Source organism: Oculina patagonica, chromosome 3 (genome assembly GCF_052425735.1).
Source record: "Oculina patagonica isolate OP01 chromosome 3, crgOcupat, whole genome shotgun sequence".
Lineage (NCBI taxonomy): Eukaryota > Metazoa > Cnidaria > Anthozoa > Scleractinia > Oculinidae > Oculina > Oculina patagonica.
The window spans coordinates 21,073,793-21,100,536 of NC_135760.1; the positions used below are offsets into that span (position 1 = coordinate 21,073,793).

General features: G+C 39.9%; 2 protein-coding genes across 2 annotated transcripts; both read left to right on the plus strand.

The window, feature by feature from the left end:
• The first annotated feature begins 1,590 nt into the window (after positions 1-1,590).
• On the plus strand, positions 1,591-12,660 carry LOC144647052 (uncharacterized). Its single transcript, XM_078506794.1, has 6 exons — positions 1,591-1,846; positions 6,220-6,276; positions 7,662-7,839; positions 8,465-8,598; positions 9,363-9,865; positions 11,883-12,660. Exons 1-5 carry the CDS (start codon positions 1,691-1,693, stop codon positions 9,603-9,605), a joined length of 768 nt encoding a protein of 255 aa, XP_078362920.1. The 5' UTR covers positions 1,591-1,690; the 3' UTR covers positions 9,606-9,865; positions 11,883-12,660.
• A 1,946-nt stretch (positions 12,661-14,606) lies between these two features.
• Positions 14,607-26,368, plus strand: LOC144645454 (uncharacterized). The gene is made up of 5 exons (XM_078505034.1): positions 14,607-14,837; positions 19,050-19,106; positions 19,227-19,368; positions 20,280-20,422; positions 24,951-26,368. The coding sequence occupies exons 1-5, from the start codon at positions 14,688-14,690 to the stop codon at positions 25,122-25,124; spliced, it is 666 nt and encodes a 221-aa protein (XP_078361160.1). The 5' UTR covers positions 14,607-14,687; the 3' UTR covers positions 25,125-26,368.
• The last annotated feature ends 376 nt before the right edge of the window (positions 26,369-26,744 follow it).

Genomic DNA, 26,744 nt, shown 5'->3' on the forward strand with positions numbered 1-26,744 from the left:
GTAGTATTCTTGATTTTTTTGACTCAATAGTTTTGGATTTTTTTTTTTCGCGGCGTGACAGTGGCGTGACAGTGAAAACCACCTATAATGCAAAACTGACAAAACTTGTAACATAATGCGAAATATATACGTACCGGGTACGCGACATTTGTAGTTAAGGCATCTTTTCCCCTTAGGGTAGGAATTAGTTGGTTGCAAGCTCGTGATGGATCGAAATCAACGTAAACCAATATATTTAAATAAAATTCCAAGAAATTTTCCTTTATATAGACATGAACCAAACGAGTATAAAACTTGATAAAAAAACAACTACATCCGCATATACAATGAGCGCCAAAAGTCCTTGAGATAGTTGGTTGAAATGAATACTAATTTTAACATTCCCATTTTTCCACTTTAAATCCATGGCCAGTGCAGCTTGTGAACCACTTCCGCTCCCCCTTTTTCAATGTTGTAAACAAACGAGGCAAGTCTTGCAGATAGCAAATCCAACATAGTTTCGGGGGGAGGGGGTAATATCGAGTGGGTGAGGGGTAAAATTTGTCTAAGGCACTCAAAAAAGGCCGAGTGTCTCAACACTTTTGGCGCCTATTGTAGCTGGAACAAAGGTCGTCAAACAGTATTTTCCTTTCTGGCACACTCGGTTTTGTTGAATCACTGTTTTGTTTTATACTAAAAGCAAAATATACGTATTGCGTCACCAGGTATTACGTTATTTTTGGAGGGTCGCTCTACTGGAATTTTCTCAACAACCGGTGAAATTTTGCGATTGGTAACTATTTTCGAAATTTATAGCTTCTTTCGGAGGGTTATACTTTGTGAAAATAAGAAAGGCGAAAAGGGGGGGGCAAAGAAAAGCAGGCAAACTATTCAATCGATTCATTCCTCTGTTTTTTACCTTCATTGTTGTATACTCCCTGTGGATTTATTGTAATTTCAGTTGACCATACGTTACCAAAAACTTTACGTTACCAAAACAAGAATAATTGACAAAAACTTCTTCTTTTTCAGGACTGGTGGCATTATATGAACAATAATCTTCCAGGGGAAATTGTCTGGCGATGAACTGATGTGTTCAGTTCAGCGTTAGTTCTGAAAATATGGTGCTTAAAAGACCTCTAGTTGATTAATTTCCTTACACTTGTCGCGTCTAAAAACGATAAATAAATAAAGAAAAACAACTTTCCTTTCGCCCACGCGTGGCCCATCACGTCCACCATTTTGATTGATAAGGGAGTCTTAAGGGCGCATGCGTTTAATTCTCGGATGCAAACAATAATCCAGCTGGCTATGTAACTTTATTTACCGCATTCTGAAATTGAGAAGCTGTACTTTTTACACATTTAAGTTATAAAATGCATTCGAAAAAGTCGGTTGATGGTACCTTTAACTCGTCCAAAATTCTCGCGACGTTGCAACACAACGTCGACGTTCCTGGCACAGACCAGAAGGATCGCGGCTTATGGGGACGAGACAGTATTTGACGAACTCGTCTTTCGTGTCATAACCGATTGTTTTTCTTAGTCGCCTTAGCGACGTGCATAATAATAGCAAATAGACACAAAAGAATAAAAATTAATTCGTCCCCCTTAACAGTTGCATTGAAACGCGCCCTTCGAAAATAATTTCGCAAAAAGCTTTCCTTTTCTCTGCGATCTGAGTGTCCCGAGGGAGATTTGAGTTTACAGCGATGGCGAACGGTGATCAAGTTGAAGAGGGCAAGGCGAAGGCCGCTGGAATCGTTTCCATTTTGATTGGAGTATGTGCGCTAATCGAGTTGATATGTGGATTTATCTACCTCAGCAAAGGTGGCCCCGAAGGTTCTGGCCTGTGGTCTGGAGTTGGGGTAAATAATTGTTTTTATATACTGATATTTGTTTTGTCGTCGACTTTAAGCTTTTTTGAGTAGTTTTCAGTGTTTTCTCTCGTTCGTTTGGCGTTCAAAAGCAGCTAAAAGCGGCAGATTATTTATGTTTGGTATTTTTTTGTACGGATGTCACTAAAGCTGTCGCTGCTGTTGAGCAAATTAAAGTTTAAATGTCACGTTTGTTTCTTCATCGTATTCTTCTCATTTAAAAACAGCAATGATGCTTAAAGATTGTTTACACACTATGTAGCTTTGTCATTTCCTTCGTTTTACTGTAAAAAACTTCTATTATTAACTAGTTTCCTCCGTTCGCCTTAAAAAGCGGTGGCCGGATGATTATTATGCAATCAGAACGAAAAAAAGCCTCACCTACAGAAAAATTTCGATTTTGCGTTCCAGCTGCGTACTTTGAACGGTTTAATTTCTGTGAGGAGCATTTCAAAACAATACTTTCGTCGAAATATGAATTTAAAATGGTGTGGAAAAGATATTTACGAATCGTAAATCAAGGCCTATATACTGCCACCTGGGATTGAATATGATGAATAACTAATACTGTATTTAATCAAGTAAACTAAGTCTTCTCTGCAGAACTCAATCGGACTTTGTTTACTTTGTGGGGCAAATTGCAGCTAGCAACTTAACCAATGTTTGAACTAATCTGTTTTGATAAAGACTTCAAAACACTCCGTTACTCACAACAGTAAGAATTCATGGGGTGTAATCATAGCGAGAGAGCGGCATAACTAATGACTATATATGACAACACCAGCTGTTCGACTGAACGATTTTAAGCTATAATCGCCTAACAAAAAACAATATATGCATTCTGTAGAGTGAACTGAACTGAACTAATGTGCCATATACCTTATTGTTTATACTTATTTTCGCGGGAACTAAATTTCGCGAAAATGGAACTGGCATATTTCGCGGGACTTAAATTTCGCGATTTCGGGCCAAAAAATATGTTTAGAGGAACTAAACTTCGCGAAAATTGTCAAAATACTGGTCTGCATTAACAAACAGTTAGTCTCAAATTGGCACAACTGATTTACATTTACCACTAGCAATGGTTTCCCTTGAATGACACTGAAAAAAACCATATAACAAAACAAAACCTAAAATAGTATGAAATGTTCTTTTGTTATAATGTAATGTTGTTGTTGTTGTTTATAGCCTTCATGCACTTAACTTGAGCTTGTTGTTGTTGTTAGTTTTTATAATGGTCATGCACTAAGCTTCGAGATGGAGCCTTTAACTCGTCCATTCTGACGACAGTGCTTGTCTTCCGTGCCAGAACCGATTGTTTTTCTCAGTTGCCTTAGCGACTTGAATAATAATAGCAAAGTAGAGCTGGTTTGACGACTGTACCAAGATAATTATGTAGTAAGCGAACGGCAACGTTGATTAATCATAATGAATTATATAGAGAACCTTTTTTCGCGGATCTTTAATTTCGCGCTTTTTTGAAAATCGCGAAATTCGCGAAAATTTAGCCCCGCAAAAATAAGTAACAATAAGGTATATAATTTATATGGTTGGACAAGGTTGATTTTTGGGGGTCTTTACTAAAACAGCGAGAGACAGAAACGCTGTAACTGCCAGCGAGACACTGGAAAGATAAAAATCCTGTATTAGATTTTATTTAAAATCTCAATTTTGCATACATTGCAGAAGAAGTAGAATTCTGCACTTGAAGGTGCCGGGATTTTATAACCATAAATTTTTTAGGTTTCAAGATATTGTGCTCACATAGGTAATAACAACAACAACAACAAAACTTTATTTAAACAATCAAATTATTTACAATTTTATTCACCTCCCGGATAAATTTGAAAACGCTTCTTTTATTTCTCCGGATAGGCCAACCGTTCACACTAAAACAGCGTTTTCGGTCACCGAAAACGGAGCTTTTCGAAAACGGTCTCCAGTGTGGAGAAATTTGAAAACGCTGGCTGGTGGTGTAGTGTGGACGGCCGAAAACGGAGCTTTTCTCAGAAAAGCTGATGTCGAATGGCTGTTAGGAGAGAAATTACGATGATTTAGTTTTATTTGTTTACAAGTTTAGCTGTTAAAAAACATAGAAAATCCAACGTAGAAATATTGTTTTGGCAGGATAACGCTTTAGCTCATTAGCCAAACTACATGTAGTACCTGCTTTTATGTTTATTGTCCGTGTAATCTTTACTATAAAAAAAGTGTTTAATTACAACCTGTAGAAAACTGTAATCCACCTGCGCGGTTTTGTAAGTAATGAATGTTTCAAAGCTAGGATTAACGACAGCCAATAGATCTAAGGAAAGTTTGTTTATGTTTTCAAAAATAGCCTTCCTAGTCACTATATAAATAGAAGTGCCTTGTAAAATATTCTTTGGTTATGTTTTTGGAAGTAAAGTCTACTGTTGGAGCAAGTTTTGTCTGTTACGTCTCTGGATATTCCAAATACTGCAATAGATTCCGGCCTTCCCGTAGCAAGCGTGGTTCCCCAGAAGCTGAGTTTTCCCTCAGGTTTTTAAAAGGGCTTTCCCAGGCCAACAAACCTATTATCACATGGCCACTTGCGTTATAAATCTTAGTACATTTCATTCGCCGTTCTCTAAGCAAACGTCAAATCATTAAATTCCGCATCTTGTGAATTTTCGACCTTTATTTTTGGAATTGATCGCTGTCTTAAATATTCAGCTGAGGATAGCTTTAAAATCTGTGGATTAATGCAAAGTTCTCAAGTAAAATGGAAGTTAGTAGTTTTTCGATCGACGTTGTCCTTAGGGAAATGGTCAAAACTATTGTACTCGGACAGGACCCACCACTCTGCAAAAAGACAGGTGGTCTCTTGGGCTCTTCATGTACCCCCCTTTCCCCACTTTATCAGGAGTAGAAACTAAGAAAAAGATTCAAACCTCCTTGTGCCAATTCTCCAGCAAGGCAAGCTTCATGCACACCTTATATGAAAGTCTCAACTCAAATTTCAAGGCCAATAAATTTTGTCCATTTGGCTTACCAGACAGGTGGTATCTCGCATAGCCCCCCTACCCCTACACAAGGCGAGTCCGCGTCGAGTACACTTGTTATGACTACTTCCCTTAGCTTGGCATCGAGTAGTAATTATGCACGCATGCTTTGCCATTCATCTAGGGCCGATACCGCGTTTCGTTTTCAAATTTATCCGGATAAGTGTGGACGGTGAAACTATTGAAAACGATACGAAGACGATCAGTGTCTTACAGACAACATTTTATCCGTTTTCGGGGCGAAAACTCCGTTTTTCAAATTTATCCGAATTAGTGTGTACGGTAAAAATATTGCTTGAAAACGATACGAAAATGATAGTGTGGACGGAAAACATTTTATCCACTTTCAGGGTGAAAAATCCGTTTTCACATTTAGTGTGGACGGGGCCTCAAACACTCCAATCCAGAGATGCTATTTCAAAATCAAATTATTCCCCTCCATATATTTTTCAATGGTTTACTATTGACTGCTATTTCAGATTGTTTCTTGTCTCCCTTGAAGGTACACATTAGCAGCATTCAACTCAATATTTCATCATGACCCAAGAAAATATTGCAAATTAGCCATTACATGAATGAGCTGGCTTAAGAGCCCTTTGATTCTCAATATGCGCTCTTTGTACTGTCCGTCAAAATAACATGGATTTCGAAATAAACACCTCGTTCATTTTGTTTAGACACATTATGCCTCAGTTTGTTAGATCTTAAGTTCGTTAGTTTGTTTTACCGTTAGTTCGTTCGTTACCGTTCGCTACTTCGCCGGTTTTGATTCATTCGTTCTTTCGTTCGTTCGCTCGCTAGCTCGCGAACGTTCGTTTGTTCGTTCTTTCGTCCTTTCGTTCGTTCATTCGTTTGTTCGTCCGTTCGCCCGTCTGTCGTCTGTCGGGTTTCACTCGTGACTGTAGTGACTGCTCGTTAGTTCGTTAGCTCTTCGTTCGTTCGTTAGCTCGTTCCCTCGTTCGTTCGTTCGTTCGTTCGTTCGTTCGTTCGCTCGCTCGCTCGCTCGCTCGTTCTTTCTTTCGTCCGTCAGTACGTCCATCCGACCGTTCGTTCGTCCGTTCGCCCATTCGTTCGTCTATGGGAGTTCACTCATAACTGAAGTTGTTTCGTTACTGTTCGTTAGCTCTTTATTTCTTAAGATTGTAATTCCGTTCGATCGTAACTGTTCAATATCTCGTTAGTTCGTAATTCCTTTATAATAGCTCGTTAACTTGTTCGTTGCAGTTCTCTTGTAACTGTTCGTTAGTTCGCTAGCTTGTAAACGGCCTTAGCTCATTAGCTCTTTAAATTCTGTAGTTTCCGAGAGAGTTGAATAATTTTTGTACATCGTTTTTTCTGCAGCTAGCGGTAATTGCTGCTTTGGGAATCTTGACATGGCTAAAGAGAAACAAAACTGCGGTAAGTAGAACACACGTTGCTAAAAAATATCCACTCGTGTTCCAGACACCCAGCCCCATCCTCACCCCGATATAGCCACAAAAATACTACAGCCCCACTTTTATCCTAAAGCCACTAGAGGGTTCCTGATCGGACAGGAGAATACGTTGACATTCGTGGACCAAAATAAATAAATAAATAAATCGTCTTTATTTTACGAGGGTGGCACTTAAAGGAGCTCAGTCACGGACAACTCATCTTAAAAAAACTGGCAAGTTTTTTCAAGTTTGTCAGTCGTAATCCGTCTTAATCTTCGTCAGACGAAACCATCCATGGTTATTTTCGGGTTTTGATTACTCCTTTGTTATTTTCCTACATTTCACAACTATTACTTTGAGTTTTCCTTCAATCTGGAAGTAATCAGAAAAATGATTTAAAATATCGTGACATTGCTCCTTTAACCCAGATGAATTTCTAAACAGGGTTTTTTCACCGTACTGCGCAATTTTTGATCTCCGACCTGCAATGTTTTTGAGTTTCTGAAAAGCACTTTTCCACAAACAGAAGATTTTATGTTTACTAGCAAAAATGTAAAAATTCCGGGACAAAGACTTACCTTTTTCTTCATTATTTTAACGCCAGATATACTTGCTTTTTCCTTTGTTTCTCTGCTTTTTTTTCCCTTCTTTCTCTGTATCCGTCCTTCCTTAAACAAAAAATTAAAACATTAATAAACCGAGTAAAAGAAGCTCGACGGTATTTCAAACGGACGTTTTAGCTCATCGTGAATTCTTGAACGAAACGATCCGTAATGGCGAACTAAAAAACTTCATGTACGCTATCACCGAAGTGTAACGTTTCAACGAATTCAAAACCAAAAGTGAAAACAAACCCTGAGTCTGCGCAGTAACGGACTTTGAAATATGGTGGCATCTTTAATTGTCTTGCGACTACTGAACCTGTGGCCCTCGGATTCCTGATCGAATTGGAATTGAAAAGTGTTAGTTTTTGTGGAGGGAGGAAAACCGGAGGACCCGGAGAAAAACCCTCGGAGCAAGGAAGAGAACCAACAGCAAACTCATCGAACTCGGGCCACGTTGGTGTGAGGCGAGCGCTCACACCACTGCGCCACCCATGCCCCCGACTTAAGAAGCTATTCATGAAAAAATGTGAAAGAAAGTTCTGTCAAAAAAGCAGCAACCCAAAACCGGAAACCTGTGCATGTCCTCAACCTCGTCCAGGCTTCCCTTGGCAAACGCCAAGGGAAAAGCCCTGGGAACGAGGTTGGCATGTCCTTTATTTCAGTTGACAACAAACAAACAAAAATTAGTCAGTGATAAAATTGTATCGTGCACTAAGTTATCAGCGCAATAGAATAATCTTTGTTGCGATTTTCGAATTTACAGATGGTCTTTTACTTGGTGATGTGCATTCTGTGGTTCATCGTTTGCCTTGTGCAAGTAATCATTGCCTTTATCGCTTGGGTGATCTGGCACGTGATCAGGAAAGTAGTCGAGACGAACTGCGATCAAATCGGGGATCGATGTGAGTGTCATGACACTGAAAAGGACGCCCCTGTAACAGGTAGGGAAATGGGGGGGGGGGGGGCTGTTAGGGGTACTAATGTAAGCCCTGGTTCGCTTATAGCCCCAGTTAGACTAAGATATATATAGGTTTGACACAATATGCGCCTGTACGCATGGACCCACGAACTTTCCATGGTAACCCCCAGGAGGTATATTGGATCTTATTTTACACATTGCTCTTCCATCGCTATGTTTTTCCTTATGAAGTGGAGAGGGAAAGAGGGCGGGAGGAGGGATGGGGGGCGGGAAGCGGGAAGCGGGAAGCGGGAAGCGGGAAGCGGGATTCTCAAGGTGACGAGAACCAGGAGAAATTGAGAAAAAATGGCAACATTTCATTATATTTTGCAATAGAAACCTGGAATAGCGCAAAGGAGCGGGAACTACTATGGAATTGCGGGTAAAAGGTACGGAAAGCCCTGCCCCCCCCCCCCCCCCCCTGCTCCCTGCCCCCCTGCACCCCCTGCCTCCTGCCCCTCTGCGCCCCTGCCCCCTGCCCCCCTTCCCCCCTCCCCCCCCCCCCCCTCCCCCCCTCCCCCCTTGCTCCCCTACCCCTTACGAAGTACGTGTGATTGTCCCCTAAAGAACTTTTTTAATTTGAGTTTTTTTGTATTACCAACTCACAGTGCACAACTGCGATGACATCAGGACAATCGAGAGCATCTTTTTGTGCATTTTGATCATGAGCGCCTTTTCTTGCATTTTGACGCTGGCTGGGTCCATCATTGGCTGTATGGGCACTTGCTGTGCAAGACCATCGGTAAGTCACGCAACTCTGCTGTGACAGCGTCACGCTACTATTTCGCTATGAGGTTAGACAGGCCTGGGCGTAAGGGTTCTATAATGGACGCGTACCTGATCGAATCATAATCGCAAACTATGAAATTAAAAAAATATTGTTACCCAGATACAATAACAACACCAACCTTGATTTTACCCTGGCCATACAAAGAATTTTGAAACTATAATTGATTAATAAGTGCAAGAGTACTAACTGCTTGTGTGTGGAATGGTCAGTCAGGTACATATATAAGCAAATTGTTCTCATCAACCAACAGTTAATTTCCAACCTAAGCTGGACATTTTCAGTATTCTGTCTAGCGTATTTAGGGAGCATATTCAAACACATTTTGATCGCGCGCCATCTTGGATTCTTACTCGGGAGAGGATTGGGGATAGGAGAAACGTGTCCTAGCTCTTAATTCTAGCTCCTCCCTAGCTCCCGCCTCTCGCTTTCCTCGCTTCCAAACCTCTCACTGCCCTCATCCAACATGGTGGCGAATCCACTCGTTTGCGAACTAGTACTACACGCGCCAACGGAAAACGCCTGCACTGCAGGTTATATTCTGTCTAGAATCGGGCGTAAACAACGACAGGAATTTTTAAGGCATTTCCATTTCCCTATCGAAAAATGACTCCTTTCTCTCACCCAGCTCGTAATCTCCCCCCCCCCCCCCCCGTTAAAGTCATTACTGTGGGTTTTTCTGCAAGACTTGTAAACTTACCATGACTTCATTCCTGCAGCAAGGTAACGTGGTGGTGATGCAACAGCCAGTTGCCGGATATCCCATGGTAGTGCAGCAGACCGCAATGACCCAGCAACAGGCCTATCCGGGTCAACAGCCATATCCGGGACAGCAACCATATCCGGGACAGCAGCCATATCCGGGACAACAGCCATATCCGGGACAACAGCCCGTTATGATGGCTGGCCCAACAGATGGCACCGAGCCTCCGCCAGATTATGGAATACCACCAAAAGCGTAGACAAACATCGAGTGTTCAACTCAACGACTGTTAGTTTCCTTACGCAGACGTTTTCTGGAATCGTCACGCAACGAAGATTGCATCCCAATGAAGATTGCGTGACGATGCCAAAGTGCGTCTGCGAAGGAGACTAACCGTCAGTTGACATTTTTTAATTTAATTCGCAAGTACAGCCGCTTTTAACAGGACTAGCAAAGTAGTTACTAGCACTAAGAAGAACAAATTTGGTTTGTAATGGTACGTTCACCAGGGTAGTTGAAGTACTTTAAAGTGCCTATGAAGTAAAAAACTTTTTTGCCTTTTTTGGTAGCTCTTTATGTCTACTTTCCGAAAAGTTAAAAAAAGAATAATGTACAAGAGAGAGAAATCGGACTTTTTGCCGCCTAAAGTGCCCTCGGCAAGACAAAACAGTGGGTCTGGAGCCTGGACACGAATTTGGCTCGAATGACGTAGTTAGTGGTTCCGCGGATGAGTTTACACTTAGATTTTGTTGATACACAGTGAAGTTCACTACTTCAGCTGAGATTGTTGCTGCTTTTTCGTTGATAAATCGAAATCTTGTCCGACGAGAACGATATGTTGCCATCTGTGGACTTGGCAGAGCGGGTTTCTAGCAGAAATGAATCGCACAACGAAATATCGTGACACTAAATGGACTGAAGTAGCTAGTTGGACCTGTCCAACCGCCGCAAGCCGATCAAGCGCTCTTTCACACAAGCACTGGTCGACAAGGCGAAGCACGATCGAACTTCGGCGAAGCAGATTCAAATGAGAAATTCCCTATAAAAAATGAATAACTAGAATTTTTATTGTTTCTAAAAGCACATACATTGACGGGCTTTGATTTTGTGAGTGGTTTCGCAGTGTCGCAATGTGCTTCGGAATTGACACGAACGCTGCTTGCCGCGCCGAGGTTGCTTGCTTGTCGAATGTGTAAATTCAGGTTACGGTACGCCTATCCCGGTGGTTATTCGGTATTATATAACGATTTGGTGATTTTAATACAAGAAGCGATCAGTTGCTCGATCACTTTCATTTTGATTGTGTTCTTGTGTGGGAAAGTACAGTGGACTGACATTATAATTTCTCCGAAGCGTGAGAGTGACATAATTAAACTTGACAACACGGCAAGATAACACTTCTTCAAACTCAAGATTAGCACTTTTTGACTTCAATGAACGATACCAAAATTTCCTCTTCAAGAATAGACAGAACTGCAGTTTTTGCTCTTTATGGTTCGTTAGCTCTACGGTATACAACCGTCGACTTCTTTATCCGGATACGATAAATCCTGATTGCAGTGCGTGTTTATCAGCAAATAATTCCGGCGAAGGCAGCCGTAAAATTTGTCCAAGATTTTGCGAGATCTCAGTGTATTGTTTAAAAGTGCATTCGCCATAGAATACTACCGGAACTGCAGACGTGAGTGACAACATTCGAAGCGCGCTACTTGAAACACAAGCATTTCTAACTCACTCAAGTCGAATTTACATTCCATATTTTTGCTTCTTTCACAGATGCATTCGTTTGCGTCTGGCGATCGATCGTTTCGAGTGTTTGGGAAAGGAAACGACTGCTTTCTTACGAATGATAAAACGATCTACTAACCATACAAATTAAATTTTGAGGAACAAGAATAACACGTATACTGTACCCAGCTGTGTAACATATTGTAAACTCCTGGCGCGACTGCTAAATCTTTCTTCGGCTAGTCAGGGCAGAATGATATAGAGAGACCACCATATCCTTTACAGAGATACCGACTCTTTTGATAAATCTCCTCTTCGCTTCATGACTTTATCGTTTCATTTGTGGCAAGGAAGAGCTTGTGCTGAGAACAGCGATCCTTGAACTGCCGACGGAACAGAATTCGTTTCTTCTTGCGTTTTCATCAGAACGAATAGCTTTACTATACACATAGAAATTTCGCTTCCATTTACTCTGCGAAGCTTCACCAAAGGAAATAAGTGTATTTGTTGCAGTTTCGTTTGCGCAATTGCCTTTGTTTGACTCAAAAGCCGAAATATAGCTTTCGCCAGCCCTCTTTGCTCTCTTTACGCCATAATCCTGGTGTCTTTAGAGCCACTAAGTACGTCATTTCCGGTGAAACCGGAGCGTTTGGCCGCGCGCGAAAAGGACCCACTTCAAATTGCGAAATCCAAACTTCAAGGCTCAAAAAATGCTAGAAAAAAGCGCTTTTGATATCTTAAACACGCATATTCGTGCTAACTAAGACATAAACAAGCAAATTGAGCAAAGTTATTTTTTACTTCATAGGCACTTTAAGTTTGTGTTGAATTTTAAACTTATAATTAGTGCAAAACAGTAGTTCAAGAAATAAATACGACGCTCGCCGGCATTCAAGTTTCTCCCGTAGAAAAAGCATTTGTAGTCGTTTTTTTAACCCTTTGTTTGGTTAACTGTGGTGCCGTCATGTCACGCATTCACTTCCGGGGTTTTGCGTGACTTACCCAGCGTAACATCGCTCCGCGTGAGGACCCAACAGCGATAGAGAAAAAGTTGACCTCAGTTGACCGCGACATAAGAGGCTTTTAATTTGGTTATTTTCATTTTCAGTTTTATTATTTCATTAGCATGAAAAAGAGTAGTCATACCAGTCTCACACAGGCATCAAAAATGTTCAAAATGTTGTACAGCCGTTTTTCGACCCAGTTTTTGCGTAGACTGATAAAATTGATCACGTGCTACCGTTGAACGTACCGCGTAAGTTCCGAACTTAAGAAACGGATTATAGACTGTGTTCTTGAATGGACTCCAAGCTTACTCGTTTCCAGTCCCTTCGTTTTATTATAGGCGAGTAAAGTCTGGAGACTGGTCAGCAACCTCAGGGTCTCTCTCTCCCCGGGGCGGGGAGAGAGACCCTGGGAACGAGGTTGACTGGTCAGAAGGAAAGCAAGGAGATGTCGCGGTCAACTGAGCAGAAAACTATCCAAAAATTGACCAGCTGCAGGACGGCATAAGATGTTCATATGTAAAAAGGGTGATTGTGTGTACCATAGGTAATAGCAAGAACAATAAAGTGCAGCGATCGCAAGGGTAGTTGGAGTGATCATGTATACAGTAGAATCCCGGTAACTCGAACTAACTTCTATTTCCCTTGGACCCACTTTTCAGTCATTTTTATTTTATTTGGTTAACTCGAAAACCCCGCTTACTCGAACTGTTTTTCGTTTCCCTTCAGAGTTCGAGTTACCGGGGTTCTACTGTACTTGAATAAACTTTATTTTCGAACCACTCATCTATGAGTGGTGTAAAATATAGAATGTGAAAATTACCTGCAAAACTACACTGCACAGCACAAAGCTACCCTACCTTACCCAGCCCTATCCTGTCATATCCTACCCGCTCTGGGGACCAAATCAGCGAGCCTGCAACCCGAAAAGCCGGATCCTATTTTTGCGAGCCACATTTTTTTAAAATTTTTGGCAGTCGTTTTATTTGACTCTTTTAGGTTTTTTTTAACACTTTCTCGCAGACAGACATTGACCCAAGATTTTATCAATCCCTAACACTATGTTATAAAAAAAATTAGTTCATACTTTCAGCTGTGTGGTTTTCGAGTTATTATTGCACCCCAGGGGGGTACTCTAGTCCAGTCCCTGAACTCTCCTACATAGGAGTTGAACCCAGGCGCCTGGGTTCAATAAAGGCGCGCGTAAGAGAGAGAGTTCAGGAACTGGACTAGGGGGTACTGCGGCTTGTAAATGACGGGAATGATCGAAGGATTTTTTGGGTTTAAAATTATTGATTCCGGGATTTTTGGGGTTGGAAAATTTGGCAAGAATTTTTTGGGGTGACTTGATTTAAAAAGGGTATTTTTTGGGTATTAAAAACGAACTAAAGTGCCTTGGCACGGCCTTGGCGTATTGATGGTATGATGAATAAACAAAACACGAGCATTCAATTTTTTACGGTTTTCCTTGTGTTATATTATTGCCCCTCCGGGCAATTTAGGGGTTATTTGACAAGGGATTTTTGGGGGGGTTATTTTTGGTCCAGGGATTTTTTGGGGTAATGTCGGTAGACTTAGAGATTTTTTTGGGTCCTGAGTTTTTCCTCCATTAGATCATCCCCGTCATTTACAAGCCGGAGGTACCCCCCCCCCCCACTCCCCCCCCCCCTGGGTGTTGCACTTGATAGCTTGAAGAGCACTCGAGAAGATAGAGATGTTGTCGGCTACGCATCGAGTCACTTTACACTTCCTTCCTGTTTTTCAAACTTCCTGTGTGCATTCATAAGTAGTCAGGGTTTAAATTAATACGACAATGCCCGACAAGAAAGTTTCGGTTTGGCGGTCATTTTTACCGGTCACGTACATGGCTTTTAGAGTCATAACATGTGTGATAACTGATGACCAGAAAAATAGATACCTAGCCTGCGTGGCCGGCGTTCAAAGGGAAAGGAGAAGGGGAGTTTGAGCGCGAAGCGCGAGGTGCGAGGAGAGAGCGCTAAGCGCATTCTATGTACCAATAGCTAAAATTCTAACGGCTTTTTGACTAAATTGACACTATCACAACTTACAAGGGCATTAAGAAGCGATCTATTCATAATAATTGCAGCCAAAACAGTGAAGAAAATAGCGAGGACTTTGATGCCACGCAAACGAAGATCGAAACGAAGACGATCTAACTGAACTAACAGCAGAAACGAGTGATAGTTTAAAAGTGCTATTTTCAATACTTTGACCGGTCAGAAACGACACCTGACCGAGCAAAAATTTGTTTGGCCAGGCAACATGACCGGCAACTGTCCGAAAATTATTTTAACCCTGTAGATTGACTACCCTTAGCATGAACCAATTCTTAATCGGACAAAAAATGCTAAGTAGGCAAGTGTCGAGAATATAAAATGTTTTAATTTGAAAAAAATGCGAAGTCATCTTTAGTTGCCTAGGCTACATGTACGCGCATTAAATGAGTAGGGCACAAAAGAACAGAAACTTCCTTCAATTAATCACTTGTATAAACCCCCTCGCAAAGCTAAGTTGAGTTTTTTTAGCACATTAAGCGTCTTCGTTTCTTTTCTCTGCCCTGATAACGTCCCGATCGAGGTTATACAGCGATGACTGATCAAGTCGAAGAAGGCAAGGCGAGGTCGGCCGGAATCGTTGGCATTCTGATTGGAATATGTGCAATTATCGAGCTGATATGTGGATTTATCCTTCTCAACAAAGGTGGCCCTTTAGGTTCTGGCCTGTGGTCTGGATTTGGGGTAAATAATGTTTATATGTACTGTAGAATCCCGATTTTTGGAGCCTCTAGGGGAAACAAAAATTGCTTCGAGAAATCGGAAGAAGTACTAATCAAAGGGAAACGAAAATTGGTTCGAGACTAGCGAGACGAGCTAGAGTTTCGCTGAGGGTTCGAAACATCTGGATTCTACTGTATTAGGTTTCTAGTCATCTATTGTAAGTTTTGTAACTAATTTCAGACGTTTCGCCTCAAAAAGCAGCCATCATTGAACTCTGTCATCCACTGTGACCTCTTCTAAAACAGTTCGTATATACCGTTAAAGATGTCGATACTGTATAGAAAGTTAAATTGTAAATGTCACTTTTGTTTCCGTTTATAAATCATGAGTTCTTCTTATTTTAAAAATAGGCAATTGCATAACCTGTTTACACACTCTGAAGATCATTTCACCCGCTTTCGTCAAATAATTAAAAATTGTATCAACTAGTCTTCAGAGATTTTAGTTTGTGTATTTCCTTTAAAAAGGCGGTCGCCGTTTTATTCGTTTCTAACTTTTTCAAAAGTTGCCCACAAAGATGTCTTAAAAACGATATTTTCGCCGATATATGATTTAAACTGTTGTCACGTTTTTGAAATATGGTTAAGACATTATACGAAGATAAGACACATTCTGTCATAAGTAAATTTTCCTTTCTTGTAAAGTAGTGTTCATGCATTACATACAAGGATTCTCGTAATTTGTCAATGATTTTTTACAAGAGCAGATTTCGTTTTATTAATTTCAGTAAATACGGTTAATTTTATGACAGTTCTTGCTCTTTCGATTCATTCGAAATTCTACTGAAACCAGACAAAGTGTACTTTTACGCGTGTTCTGGTTGAAAAGATAGCTTCGTTAATGATTAACTCATGACGTATTTCTACAATTTTCGTTCTAAATGTCACGTCTTTTTCCTTCTTTTGTTTTGTTATATTTATAGTTAGCATTCTTGTGAAATGTTCTCGAAGGGCTGATTTAGTATTACAAATTCCAGTTTTTTTATATTAGCAAGAGTTTTATAGTTCCTATTCCTATTGTATGAGGGTATTTCACGGTTAATTTTATAAAAGTTCTTGCTCTTTCGATTCATTCGAAATTCTACTGAAACCAGACAAGTGTACTTTTACGCGTGTTCTGGTTGAAAAGATAGCTTCCTTAGTGATTAATTCATGTCGTATTTCCACAATTTTCGTTCTAAATGTCACGTCTTTTTCCTTCTTTTGTTTTGTTATATTTATAGTTAGCATTCTTGTAAATTTTCTCGTAGGGCTGATTTAGTATTACAAATTCCAGTTTTTTATATTAGCAAAAGTTTCATCGTTCCTATTCGGGTTAATTTTGTGATAAACGTTCCAGCTTTAAATGTCGAAACGTTGACTGCCTTTCTGCGAAATACATTCGACTCTCGCCTGGAATGGGCGAAAAAATAGACCTTGTTGTCGGGTGAACTGTTTTTCCCATCCGACAATTTATTTAGACTAAAGGAAACCAGTGAAAACTAATAAGACCTTAGTGTGGTAGAAAAAATGTCGATGAAGTTGTGTAAGCTCTTGAGGACTACGGGTCAGTTAAGATTGCAATTTAGGAATAGATTTATGTCCCATCAATTTAACTCTTCGTCTGCCTGAAAAAAATTCAAATGCAGGTTGCTTTGATTTTGTAAAACGCGATGTTCTTTTTACTTGCTTGAATGTATCTTTTCTTTTCGCATTCAAAAGCCCTTCATGCATAGAGTGTTGATTTGATGTCCCTTAGCTTGAGAGCGAGTTGTGTATGTTGTTTCAACCCTTTCCGTGCTTCACTCAGGGCCTTTAATACAATTTTCCTATCGATTTACTACATATTTGGCTAAGCTAAGGTTACAAAAGAGAGTTTTCTAAATTTATTCTATTCCTGAGATATACTACAACTTAAAGTGTTGTTCCTAAAACTGCAAAAGCTGTTTCATTGCCAGTTCAGTTGAGCAGCCTGAACTGTTTGGCCGAAAAACACAGTAAAAAAACTGTTCAAGAACTTTTTAATTTTGTAAAAATTATTGAACTTGGCTGAGTTTAATTGTTCGTACTAAAAATTCTCAAAACCATGTCAACTTGTTGAATGGCCATAAAATTCAACGGGTCGTGCAACGATACCAGTTATTTTAATCCCTGCGAGACAAATTTTGTTGAAAATATGTAAATTAAACACACGAGCTAACGTTCGGATATAATTATGCAGAGAACAACAACACACAGCTTACCAAAACATCAAAACAGCGGATGTTTTTGCACTGACAGCGCACTAATTTTTCTCTTAATGACACAATATCAACCGCACGTACACAACTCACTAATCACTGTAATTAAGACATTTTTACTTAGCAAGTGGTTTGAGCCGGTAAACATATATAAATAGAAATAATAAACATGCCTTAGGGTCGCAAAAGAACAAAGTGTAGTTTCCCGACACCGTTCTGGTTGAAAGGAAAGCTAACATCGGTCTAACACAGCGCCATAAATTACTGATGCACGAGAAGTTTATCTGAAATCGACTTTCATTTGATTAGGAGCTTCTAAATGGTTTTATAAAAGGGCTTAGTTAGTTATTGTTATTCCAGTTTTATTCCAAATATTTTTTTTAACACGTGTCTCATCGTGTACAGATTGGGTAATTTTGATAAAACTGGCCACAAGCTTTTTTCCTGTTCAACCTATTCCTCTCCATGAAAGGCAGTCTTTTATAAAATTGAACAAACACGTTTACGATCTTTTATCGATTGACTGTCTCACTGCTCTGTTGTTTCCGTGCGTCACCTTGTTCGTTACAATAAGTTCGTTTGCCCATAACTGTTCGCAAGTCAGTCGTTCCTGTTCGTTAGTCAGTCGTTCCCGTTAGTCAGTCGTTACTGTTTGTTAACCAGTTGTCACTGTTCGTTAGGAAATCGTTACTGTTCGTTACTCAGTAGTCACTATTCGTTACTCAATCGTTACTTTTCGTAGCAAAGTAAGTTCGTTTTTTTTTTCCTGAGTCGTCCAGCGTTACTGTTCGTCTAGGGTGCTGCGACATGATGCATCAGATAAAATTGGCCGCAAGGTTTTTTCCTGTTCTAAGTGCTTACTTCCTCTCTGTGAAATGCAGTCGTTTAGTATTAAACTGAATAAACACGTTTACGATCTTTTATCGATTGACCGTCTTACTGCTCTGTTGTTTCATTTGTTGGACATCTTTTTTAGTTCGTTATATATTTACTAGTTCATTGCTGCTTCCGCTTGTCCTTACACAGAGTTCGATAGTTCATCACTGTTCGTTAGTCGTTACTGTTCGTTAGTCAGTCGTCACTGTTCGTTAGTCAGTCGTCACTGTTCTTTAGGTAGTCGTCACTGTTCTTTAGGTAGTCGTCAGTGTCCGTAAGTCAGTCGTTGCTTTTCGTTATTCAGTCGTTACTGTTCGTTAGTCAGTCGTTACTGTTCGTTAGTCAGTCGTCACTGTTCTTTAGGTAGTCGTCAGTGTCCGTAAGTCAGTCGTTACTTTTCGTTCGGTCAGTCATTACTGTTCGTTACTCAGTCGTCACTGTTCGTTACTTAGTCGTTCCCAGTGTTCGTAGAAAGTTCGTTAGTTCCTTAGTCCCGCGTTACCGTTCGCTACTGTTCAGAATTCATTAGTTCGCCACCTCGTTCAGTGGGATTGAGGTCTGGATGGGGTTACTGACTGATAGCAGAAGCCCATCCTGCTGATAGCTGAAAATTGGTCAGAATTTTAACTTTCAGCTGAGAGCTGACGCGTTTTTTAACTGTTAGGTGAGATCTGCAAAATGTACTGATTGCTAAGAAATGGGCATCCAGCATTTTTCTTAGGATAAAGTGCACCACAAAAATAACACAAAGGTTTTTTTTTTCAGAATACAAGTTGTATTAGAAAGCCGCAGGTCATCTCAGCTAGGGGGGGGGGGGTGCACACCCACTGCACCCTCCCCCCTAGATCTGTCCCTGCCACATCCTGACATCCTTCGTTAGTTTGTGTTGTTTGTTAGTCCGTTTACTGTTGCTGTTAGTTTCGGTTAGTTCATTGACTAGAGTTCGTTATTGCTCGTTATTACAGTTCGTCAGCTTGGTACCTCGTTAGTTCTTCGTTATATGTTCGCTCTAAGTCCTTTATTTCATTATTTCTTTGGTTCGTTAGCTTACTATTTTCTCTACATCTTTATGCCTGCAGCTAGCGGTAATTGCTGCTTTGGGAATCTTGACATGGCTAAAGAGAAACAAAACTGCGGTAAGTAGAACACACGTTGTTGGAATATAGTCACCAGTGATCCTTACCCCCACCCCCATATATACTGACAATAGAAAAGCACAAAATTCTAATTTTTTGCCATGATTTTCTGATTTACAGATGGTCTTTTACTTGGTGATGTGCATTCTATGGTTTCTCGTAAGCCTTGGTCAAGTAGCCATTGCTTTCTGGGCATGGTGGCTCTGGCGTGTAATCAGCTGTTTTGGTCGTTTTGTAGTGAGCAGTGGTGACTCTTTTGTCGGTAAGGAAATTGAGGACTGTTGGGATACTCATGTAAAGCTTACATATAGTTCCACGGCCGTAAGTAGCAAGAGGCAAGACGAGGCAGGGGTCTTGTCTAGATTTTTAGCCAAAATTAAACACAAAATTTGTTTTGTTGGGAAAATAAAAATTCTTTATCGTAATTCACATCGTAATTCACATCTTTAATGACAAATAATTCCCAGTTAAACAAGATTCATTTTTTCAAGAAATGCCCCAAGAAAAATGTCTCTGAAAGAGTTTCAGAGCTTCTAGGTTTCAACATTTTCTGGAGGGCCTGCCCCAGGACTGCCTAGCAAGATCTTGCCTCGTTCGTCTACAGGGCAAAGGTTTAGTAACGGCCCTGAACTCGAGCTAAAAGTCGTTTCCCTTCCGTTAGTCGAATACTGCATTTTTCCCTTAGAGATTCGGGAATTCAGGATTTTACTGTGCTTGTTTTAAGGCGGTGTTACACGGGACAACTTGCAACAACGATTTTTCGCGCAACACCGTGTCAACTTTACGTGGTATGTTAAACGAGTCAACTTTTTGCGCAACATCATACAAAATGTACTTGGCAATATGCATATTTTTAAACGAGACGATTTTCAGCGCGAAATGTTGGGACGACTCGCAACATTTCGCACGCGCGTCCAGGCCATGAGAAAATTAAAAAGGTGCAGTTTGCAAATTGCTGCATTGTCCACTCGAGACTGTTCCCTCAGTTGAATACTGCAATTTTCCGGAGGAGGGTCGAGAATTCAGGATTTCGCTGTGCTTGTTTTAATCTTACGATAAAAGAAAATTAAAAAGGCTGGGGTGCAGTTTGCAAAAAGGTGCATTGTCCACTCGAGTAACTCGTTAATTATAGACAGTCCCTTAAAAATCCTTCTCGATTTTTTTCTAATTTAGTCTTTACAGTGCAAAACTGCGATGACACCAAGTTAATCACAAGTTTATTCTTGTGCATTATGATCGTGAGTTTCCTTGCTGCCATTTTTACGTTGACTGGTTCAATCATCGGCTGTATGGGGACTTGCTGTTCAAGAACAGTGGTAAGTCACGCAATGCTACTGTGTTGGCGTCACGCTTTGTTTCTACCACTACTCGGGCCTACACACCACGTAATCACCATAGGCGTACGGGCACCTTCAGACCTGGGAGGGCGGAGACCTTATTGCCCGAAAAAAAAGGCATGGGTTGAAAGCCGAATAAAGAAGAATATAAAATGGACAGCAAAACGTGCATTGAAATAGTCGTGTTCAAACCTTGCCTACCTGCTTAAAGAAAACAATAGTTCTTAAATTAATTTCGTGGCGTTGCCCGAAGGTGTCAATGCATTGAATCCTTTTTCTTTGGAAATATTTTATCCATTCGCTTTAGTTCAACAAAAATTAAAGTATTTGGGGGCAGCCAATTTATATTGTTTATCCCCACTTGAAAGTTATACAAAAGCGTGTGAAACATTCAGGGAAGAATAGGTTAAAACATTTCGTTAAGGTCATTGCCCTGAAATAGAACTGAACACAATTTTTTAACCAAACTTCGCCTACTGGTTTATTACTTTAAGGGAACTTATATTTTGAAATAAAAAAGGGGGGTCACCAGATTCGTTTAGGAGCAGGAAGACCATGTATATTCCATATAATTCCTTTATAATTCCTCTGCGAGTACTGGCAAAGTACACCTTTTTAGCGATAATTTATTTTTCAAACACATGAATTGATCTTTTTTCATTTTACAGAAAGAATTCGATCGCTACACCAAAAATATGAGAAAAAATTGATAGGTCACCAGGCTCGTTTAGGAGAAAGTGACAATTTACTTCTCTCGCGGACTAAGCCACATAGAAAAAAGGCCGCCATTTTGTTGATGTTCGCGCGCGCGCGCGCACTAAATACGCGTAAAATTCTGCGCACTAAGGATGCGCAATGCAATACAGGGCAATGACCTTAAAAGTTTTGAGCTAGCCCTGAGAAAACAAAAACATCACGGCTGGATCCACCCTGCACAAACGCAGAAACGCTCAAGCTATAGAAAAGCTGATTGCAACTCAAACTGAGGGGCCACGCAGAATTTGTGAGAAAACTCGAACATGATTATAGCAACTTGCGAGAGGAAACGAAAGCAAATGAATGTGCAATTATGACTTTTGAACCACAAAGTTCGGTATATTTTTAATACTTTTTCCGTTGATGTAATTCATTTTGAACGTAATGTTGAGATTTGTCGGCTTATTTTCCATTTTTTCTCTAGGCTCGTTGCCCGAATTCTAAGCATTTTGCCCGAAAAATTTTGGCACTGGGGGGCTGCCCCCCCCCCCCCCCCGCCTCGTACGCCTATGGTAATCACAATCTATTAAAGTCGTAGAAGCCAAGAATAAGATGGCTATTTATTTGAGCATAACCCACGTACTAACAACAACAACGACAACAACAACAACAACAACAAGCACTTACATTATACACTTTATTTTCCAGCTTATTTTCGCTGAATTTTTTAGTTTTTGTCTGCGTGTTTGTGTGTTGTTGTATGTGTTTATTAAGTTCTAAGTACAGTAAAAACCCACGAGTAAGAACCTAACATTTTTAAATGTTAGGTTCTTAAAAGAACCTCTCAGGCAAATTAAGGCATGGGTCAACAGTTATTTCCCTCAAAAAAGTGAGGGGGTGGTCTCACTTCTAAGGCGTTGTGCATTACAACATAAAATTGTGGTAAAAAGATAAGTCCCCAAAAGTGATGAGTTTTTGGCATGTTGAAGTTATGCAAATTAGGTCACGTGACTTGATACGCCAAATAATCGTGGAAAATCTTTAAGCGAAAATGGGAACAGTTTATAGCAAGAGTGATTCAACTAAAAGGGTACAAGACAAGTCCTAATAGCAACAGCAAAGAAACTGTGCTTGGCAATAGTTAAATATTTGATTGATTTTGGAAATAAACAGCTTTTTATACTAGTACCCAGTCTCCCGATAAAAGTGTTCTGTCTTTTGAAACGTTTCTTTTAAGATATCTTGACATTTCCAAGCACAGAAACAATGTACCTAATTGCCTTAAAGTTATAAAACTAACAGCAATTTTAAGGAAGCAAGAAAAAGTGTTTCTATTTTACGTAAGGGTTTTTTTGGCCTTAAAGGGTCACGTGACCTAATTTGCATATTTTAGACATGCCAAAATGACAACAATTGATAATCCATGGATCTGGCAAAGTTTCATGCTGCTACAACAAAAGTTTCAAGAGATAGACTACCCCCTCACTTTCTGGGCGAATGAAGATAGGCCCATGCCTTAATTTGCTTCAGCTGTTAGGCTAAAATTTGCAAATTAGACACCATTTTTATAAGAACCTATTAGCCTAAAATTTGGAAACAGGTTCTTAATTTCTTAAATTGATTAAAAATGTTTACTTTTGGGAAAATATTGATATGATTATTGCTTCGTTTTGACATAAACACTATGTGGTATGCAAAATTTATACAAGAAAAAGGCCGAATACCACTAAAATCTCTATAACAACATTGAATTTTTTCTTCCGAAATTAAGAACCAATTAAGAACCTAATTAGCCTAAATTTGTGTTAATAACCCTTTATGTAAGAACCTGTTTAGGCTAATCTGAAAAAGACTAGGGTCTTACTCGCGGGTTTTTGCCAACGAGACAGCCGAGCCAAGAGGCGAGACTGTCGAGGCGGCAGAATCATAGAGCCGTGTGCGTGTGAGTGTATAGGCAGAGAAAATCTTAAGTTCTGCGTAAGAGACTTTTTTTTTGACCATATTTGGGTGTAAGTAAACCCCATATTTGGGTTGTATTGTTCTTCCCAACTGGTTCCCAGTCTCTCACTCCTTGCTAGAGAGCAAATGACCAAAATGGCGTCAACGCGACTCGCTGTTAAAATTTTCAATGTGGTCATTCATCCCTTTACCGATAAATACACCTTTAGGGAACTATAAATCGAAAGAGAATACCCTACAGAATATTCGCCCGCCGTAAAAATGAACATCAAGGTCTTCAAAGCGATGAAATAATCTTTCGACTTTGGAGTCCTTTGATTTACGATCGAAGAGAGACATGAAAATCAAAAGCGGACTGTTGACTTCAAATAGAGTTTTCTTGACTTATGAGAATGCTGAAGTCGGGTAAATGCTTCCTTTTAGTGTTGATTGTGTTTATAGTAGTTGTTTGACCGATGATTTATTCCAAATCAAATACCGTTTATATTTTATTTGGCACGCATTTTCGCTCCGCGTAGAAATAACATGAATACAAAGCGACGCTCACTAAAATTACTGCATGTCATACAAACTTCGGAATACCCGGCCACTTCATGTATATGTGTCGGGACCTTTTGTAGAACGAGGCATAACACAATAGATTCTATTCTTATTCAATGACATGTAAATAAGTGGCCGGGTATTCTGAAGTTTAGCCGTAGAACGAGGCATAACACAATAGATTCTATTCTTATTCAATGACATGTAAATAAGTGGCCGGGTATTCTGAAGTTTAGCCGTCATACACACAAGAAAGTCAAAAGCTTTTTGCTTCTAACGGCAACAAGTAATGTTAACTTGAATAAAAATTTTGTCTCCAAATAATCCTTGACCGTTCAATGGTTGTTTTCTGTTCAAATTTTACAAGTTTCTGAAGTTTTGCGTAACTGAACATGACACTTCGCATGCGAGACTGAATCTGACCCGTGCATTACTGTCTGATTACTGAAAATTATTTTTAAAAAGGAATCTTAGCAGTTTTGATTTTGGGATTTGATTTATAAGAAGTTCTTGAAATGCAACTATCCCTTTTGTGGACGGAAACATTTTAACCATCGCGTGTTGTATTTAAAAAACAGTGATTAAACCTTATTTATTGCCTACATTTTGTGACATTTTAACGTTGAAAAGAATTTAAAGATTTGTCAAGAGTTATCAATCTGTCAAACCCGTAGCCTGCGTAGCAGACATCTGTGTACGTTTTTTAGTGTGTTTAAAAGAGTGCGCGATCGCGAGAATACGCGCGCTGGAAACTACGGCGCCTGCTACGCAGGCTATCAAGCCTGTGTCATTTATGAACACCAGAGAAGTAGCACTTTTTTCGCATATTACCTAAAATACAATTTACCATAGTTTGGTCATTTCAAATATAGTTCTATCAAAAACCATTCAATATCTGTTCTTATGAACAAACATGAGTATTTCGCTCGTTGGCACTTACCAATAGGTACAACTAGTTTATTGTACCTTCCCAGTTTCTCGTTAGTCAATGGTGGTTATTTCGGACAGCCATGTACTCATTTAATTTATTCTTCCTTGTTTTGTAAATTTAATTTAATTTAATTTAGGGTACAAATAAAGTTGTCGTTGTTACCACTTACTTACAACAACAACAAGCATTCCATCTTATTGAGATTGAGAGTAAAGGACTGCAGAAATGTTGGAAGTAGCTCCACATTCGATCCGCATCCTTGTCAAAAATGACTTTTACCTCCCACCCTGCTCCCAATCCTCCTTCCCCCCCCCCCCCAACCGCAGTCATTCCCCTGGAATTTTCCAAGACGTTTAAACTTATTATGACTTTTTTCTGCAGCAAGGTAACGTGGTGATGGTGCAACAGCCAGCTTCATATCCCATGGTGGTGCAGCAGACCTCAATGACCCAGCAACAGGCCTATCCGGGTCAACAGGCTTATCCGGGACAGCAGCCTGTTACGATGGCTGGCACCGAGCCTCCGCCAGATTATGGAATACCTGTGAAAGAGTAGATCGGTATCGAGTCGTCAACTTAACGTGTGTTAGCTTCCTTACGCAGACTTTCTTCGAAACACTCACGCATTAAACATTGCGTGACGATCTCAACGAACGTCTGCGAAGGAGACTGACCGTGTTTCGAGATTTTTTAGTTAAGTTTATCATATACAGCCACTTTTATCTCGGCTAATGAAAGTAAATAAGTTTAGTCTCTATTGAGCAATTAGAAGAACACAGACTTATTTGATTTGAATTTTTTCGGTTGTTTTTTCAACTGAACGCAAAATATAACCAAGGTATATATAAGCTTTCTTGAAATTAAGCTACGCGGCCCTAAATCAAAGACAATCATAATTCAGGGGTATAACGAGCTTCTTCAATGATTATGTTTTTACAACCAATTTTTTTATCACCAATCCCGTTAAATGATAAATCATCCCGTTTTGATCCCGAATTTCAGCTCTGACCCGTGATCCCGTGACTCTGATCCCTGATTCTGGGGTCTCTTACATGGGCTCCCACTCAACTGATCCCTGATCCCACATACCTCGTTACAACCCTGATAATTGGTTGATAATGTGGCCTATAACAAAGACGCTTGCCTTACAAAAAACACAATTATTATTCCGAAAAGTATTTACAAACTTTGCGGGGTTTTCCTGCCTTAACTCGGGTTGAATAGAGTTCCAGATTTTAGCAACAAAGAGTAAGAATTATTCATCCAGTTAAGACTGAACTTGGAAAGACTGAGATTAACTCTAGTGCCTCTTAAATTGTAAGATAACTCATTAAAGTTAAAAAAAGTGTCATATGCATTTAATCCCATGGCATTATAAAAATTTATAATGCAACACAAGTGTTTTACATATTCTTCTATGTTCTGAACTTCCTTTAACATCTATTCACTTACTTTGAATTTATAGTATTTTGCATAAATGTTGTTGTTACCATTAAAATGTACATCCTGCAGTCAATTTTCCATTCTGACTCAATTTTTAGCTTTGGAAAACGGATCATAGAGGGTGTTGCTGAATGTAACCAAAGCTGACTCGTTTCCAGTCTTCCCTACGTTTCATTAGAGGCGAGTGGAGTATGGAAACTAGTCAGAAAGGAAGCAAAGCGATGTCTCGGTCAACTGGGAAGAAAACTATCCAAAAATTGATCAGCTGCAGGACGGCATAAGATGTTCATATGTAAAAAGGGTGATTGTGTGTACCATAGGTGATAGCAAGAACAATAAAGTGCAGCGATTGCAAGGGTAGTTGGAGTGATCATAAATACTTGAATAAACTTTATTTTAAAACCACTCCTCTGGAGGTGTGAAATATACAATATAAAATAACCTGGAAAAAAAATGCAACACTACATTTCATTTCATTGCACTGCACAGCACTAAGCTACCCTACCCTACCCGCTCTGGGGCCCCTAATCTGTAAGCCTGTAACCCGGAAAGCCGGACCCTTTTTTGTGCAAGCCGCGTGCCATTTTTGGGAGCCACTCTTTTTTTTATTTTCAACAGTCTTTTTTTGACATTTTTAGGTTTTTCTACACTTTTTCGCAGACAGACATTAACCCAAGATTTTATCAATCCCTGACAAAAATTAGTGCAAACTTTCAACTGTGAGGTTTTTGAG

What these genes read in the sequence shown, in the direction of transcription:
- LOC144647052 (XM_078506794.1), top strand. Translation starts at nt 1,691, where the DNA reads ATGGCGAACGGTGATCAAGTTGAAGAGGGCAAGGCGAAGGCCGCTGGA. An exon ending in TAAAGAGAAACAAAACTGCG is followed by an intron (nt 6,277 to 7,661) that starts GTAAGTAGAACA and finishes TCGAATTTACAG; the next exon opens with ATGGTCTTTTACTTGGTGAT. An exon ending in CTTGCTGTGCAAGACCATCG is followed by an intron (nt 8,599 to 9,362) that starts GTAAGTCACGCA and finishes TCATTCCTGCAG; the next exon opens with CAAGGTAACGTGGTGGTGAT.
- LOC144645454 (XM_078505034.1), top strand. Translation starts at nt 14,688, where the DNA reads ATGACTGATCAAGTCGAAGAAGGCAAGGCGAGGTCGGCCGGAATCGTT. An exon ending in GCCTGTGGTCTGGATTTGGG is followed by an intron (nt 14,838 to 19,049) that starts GTAAATAATGTT and finishes TTATGCCTGCAG; the next exon opens with CTAGCGGTAATTGCTGCTTT. An exon ending in CAGTGGTGACTCTTTTGTCG is followed by an intron (nt 19,369 to 20,279) that starts GTAAGGAAATTG and finishes TTTCTAATTTAG; the next exon opens with TCTTTACAGTGCAAAACTGC.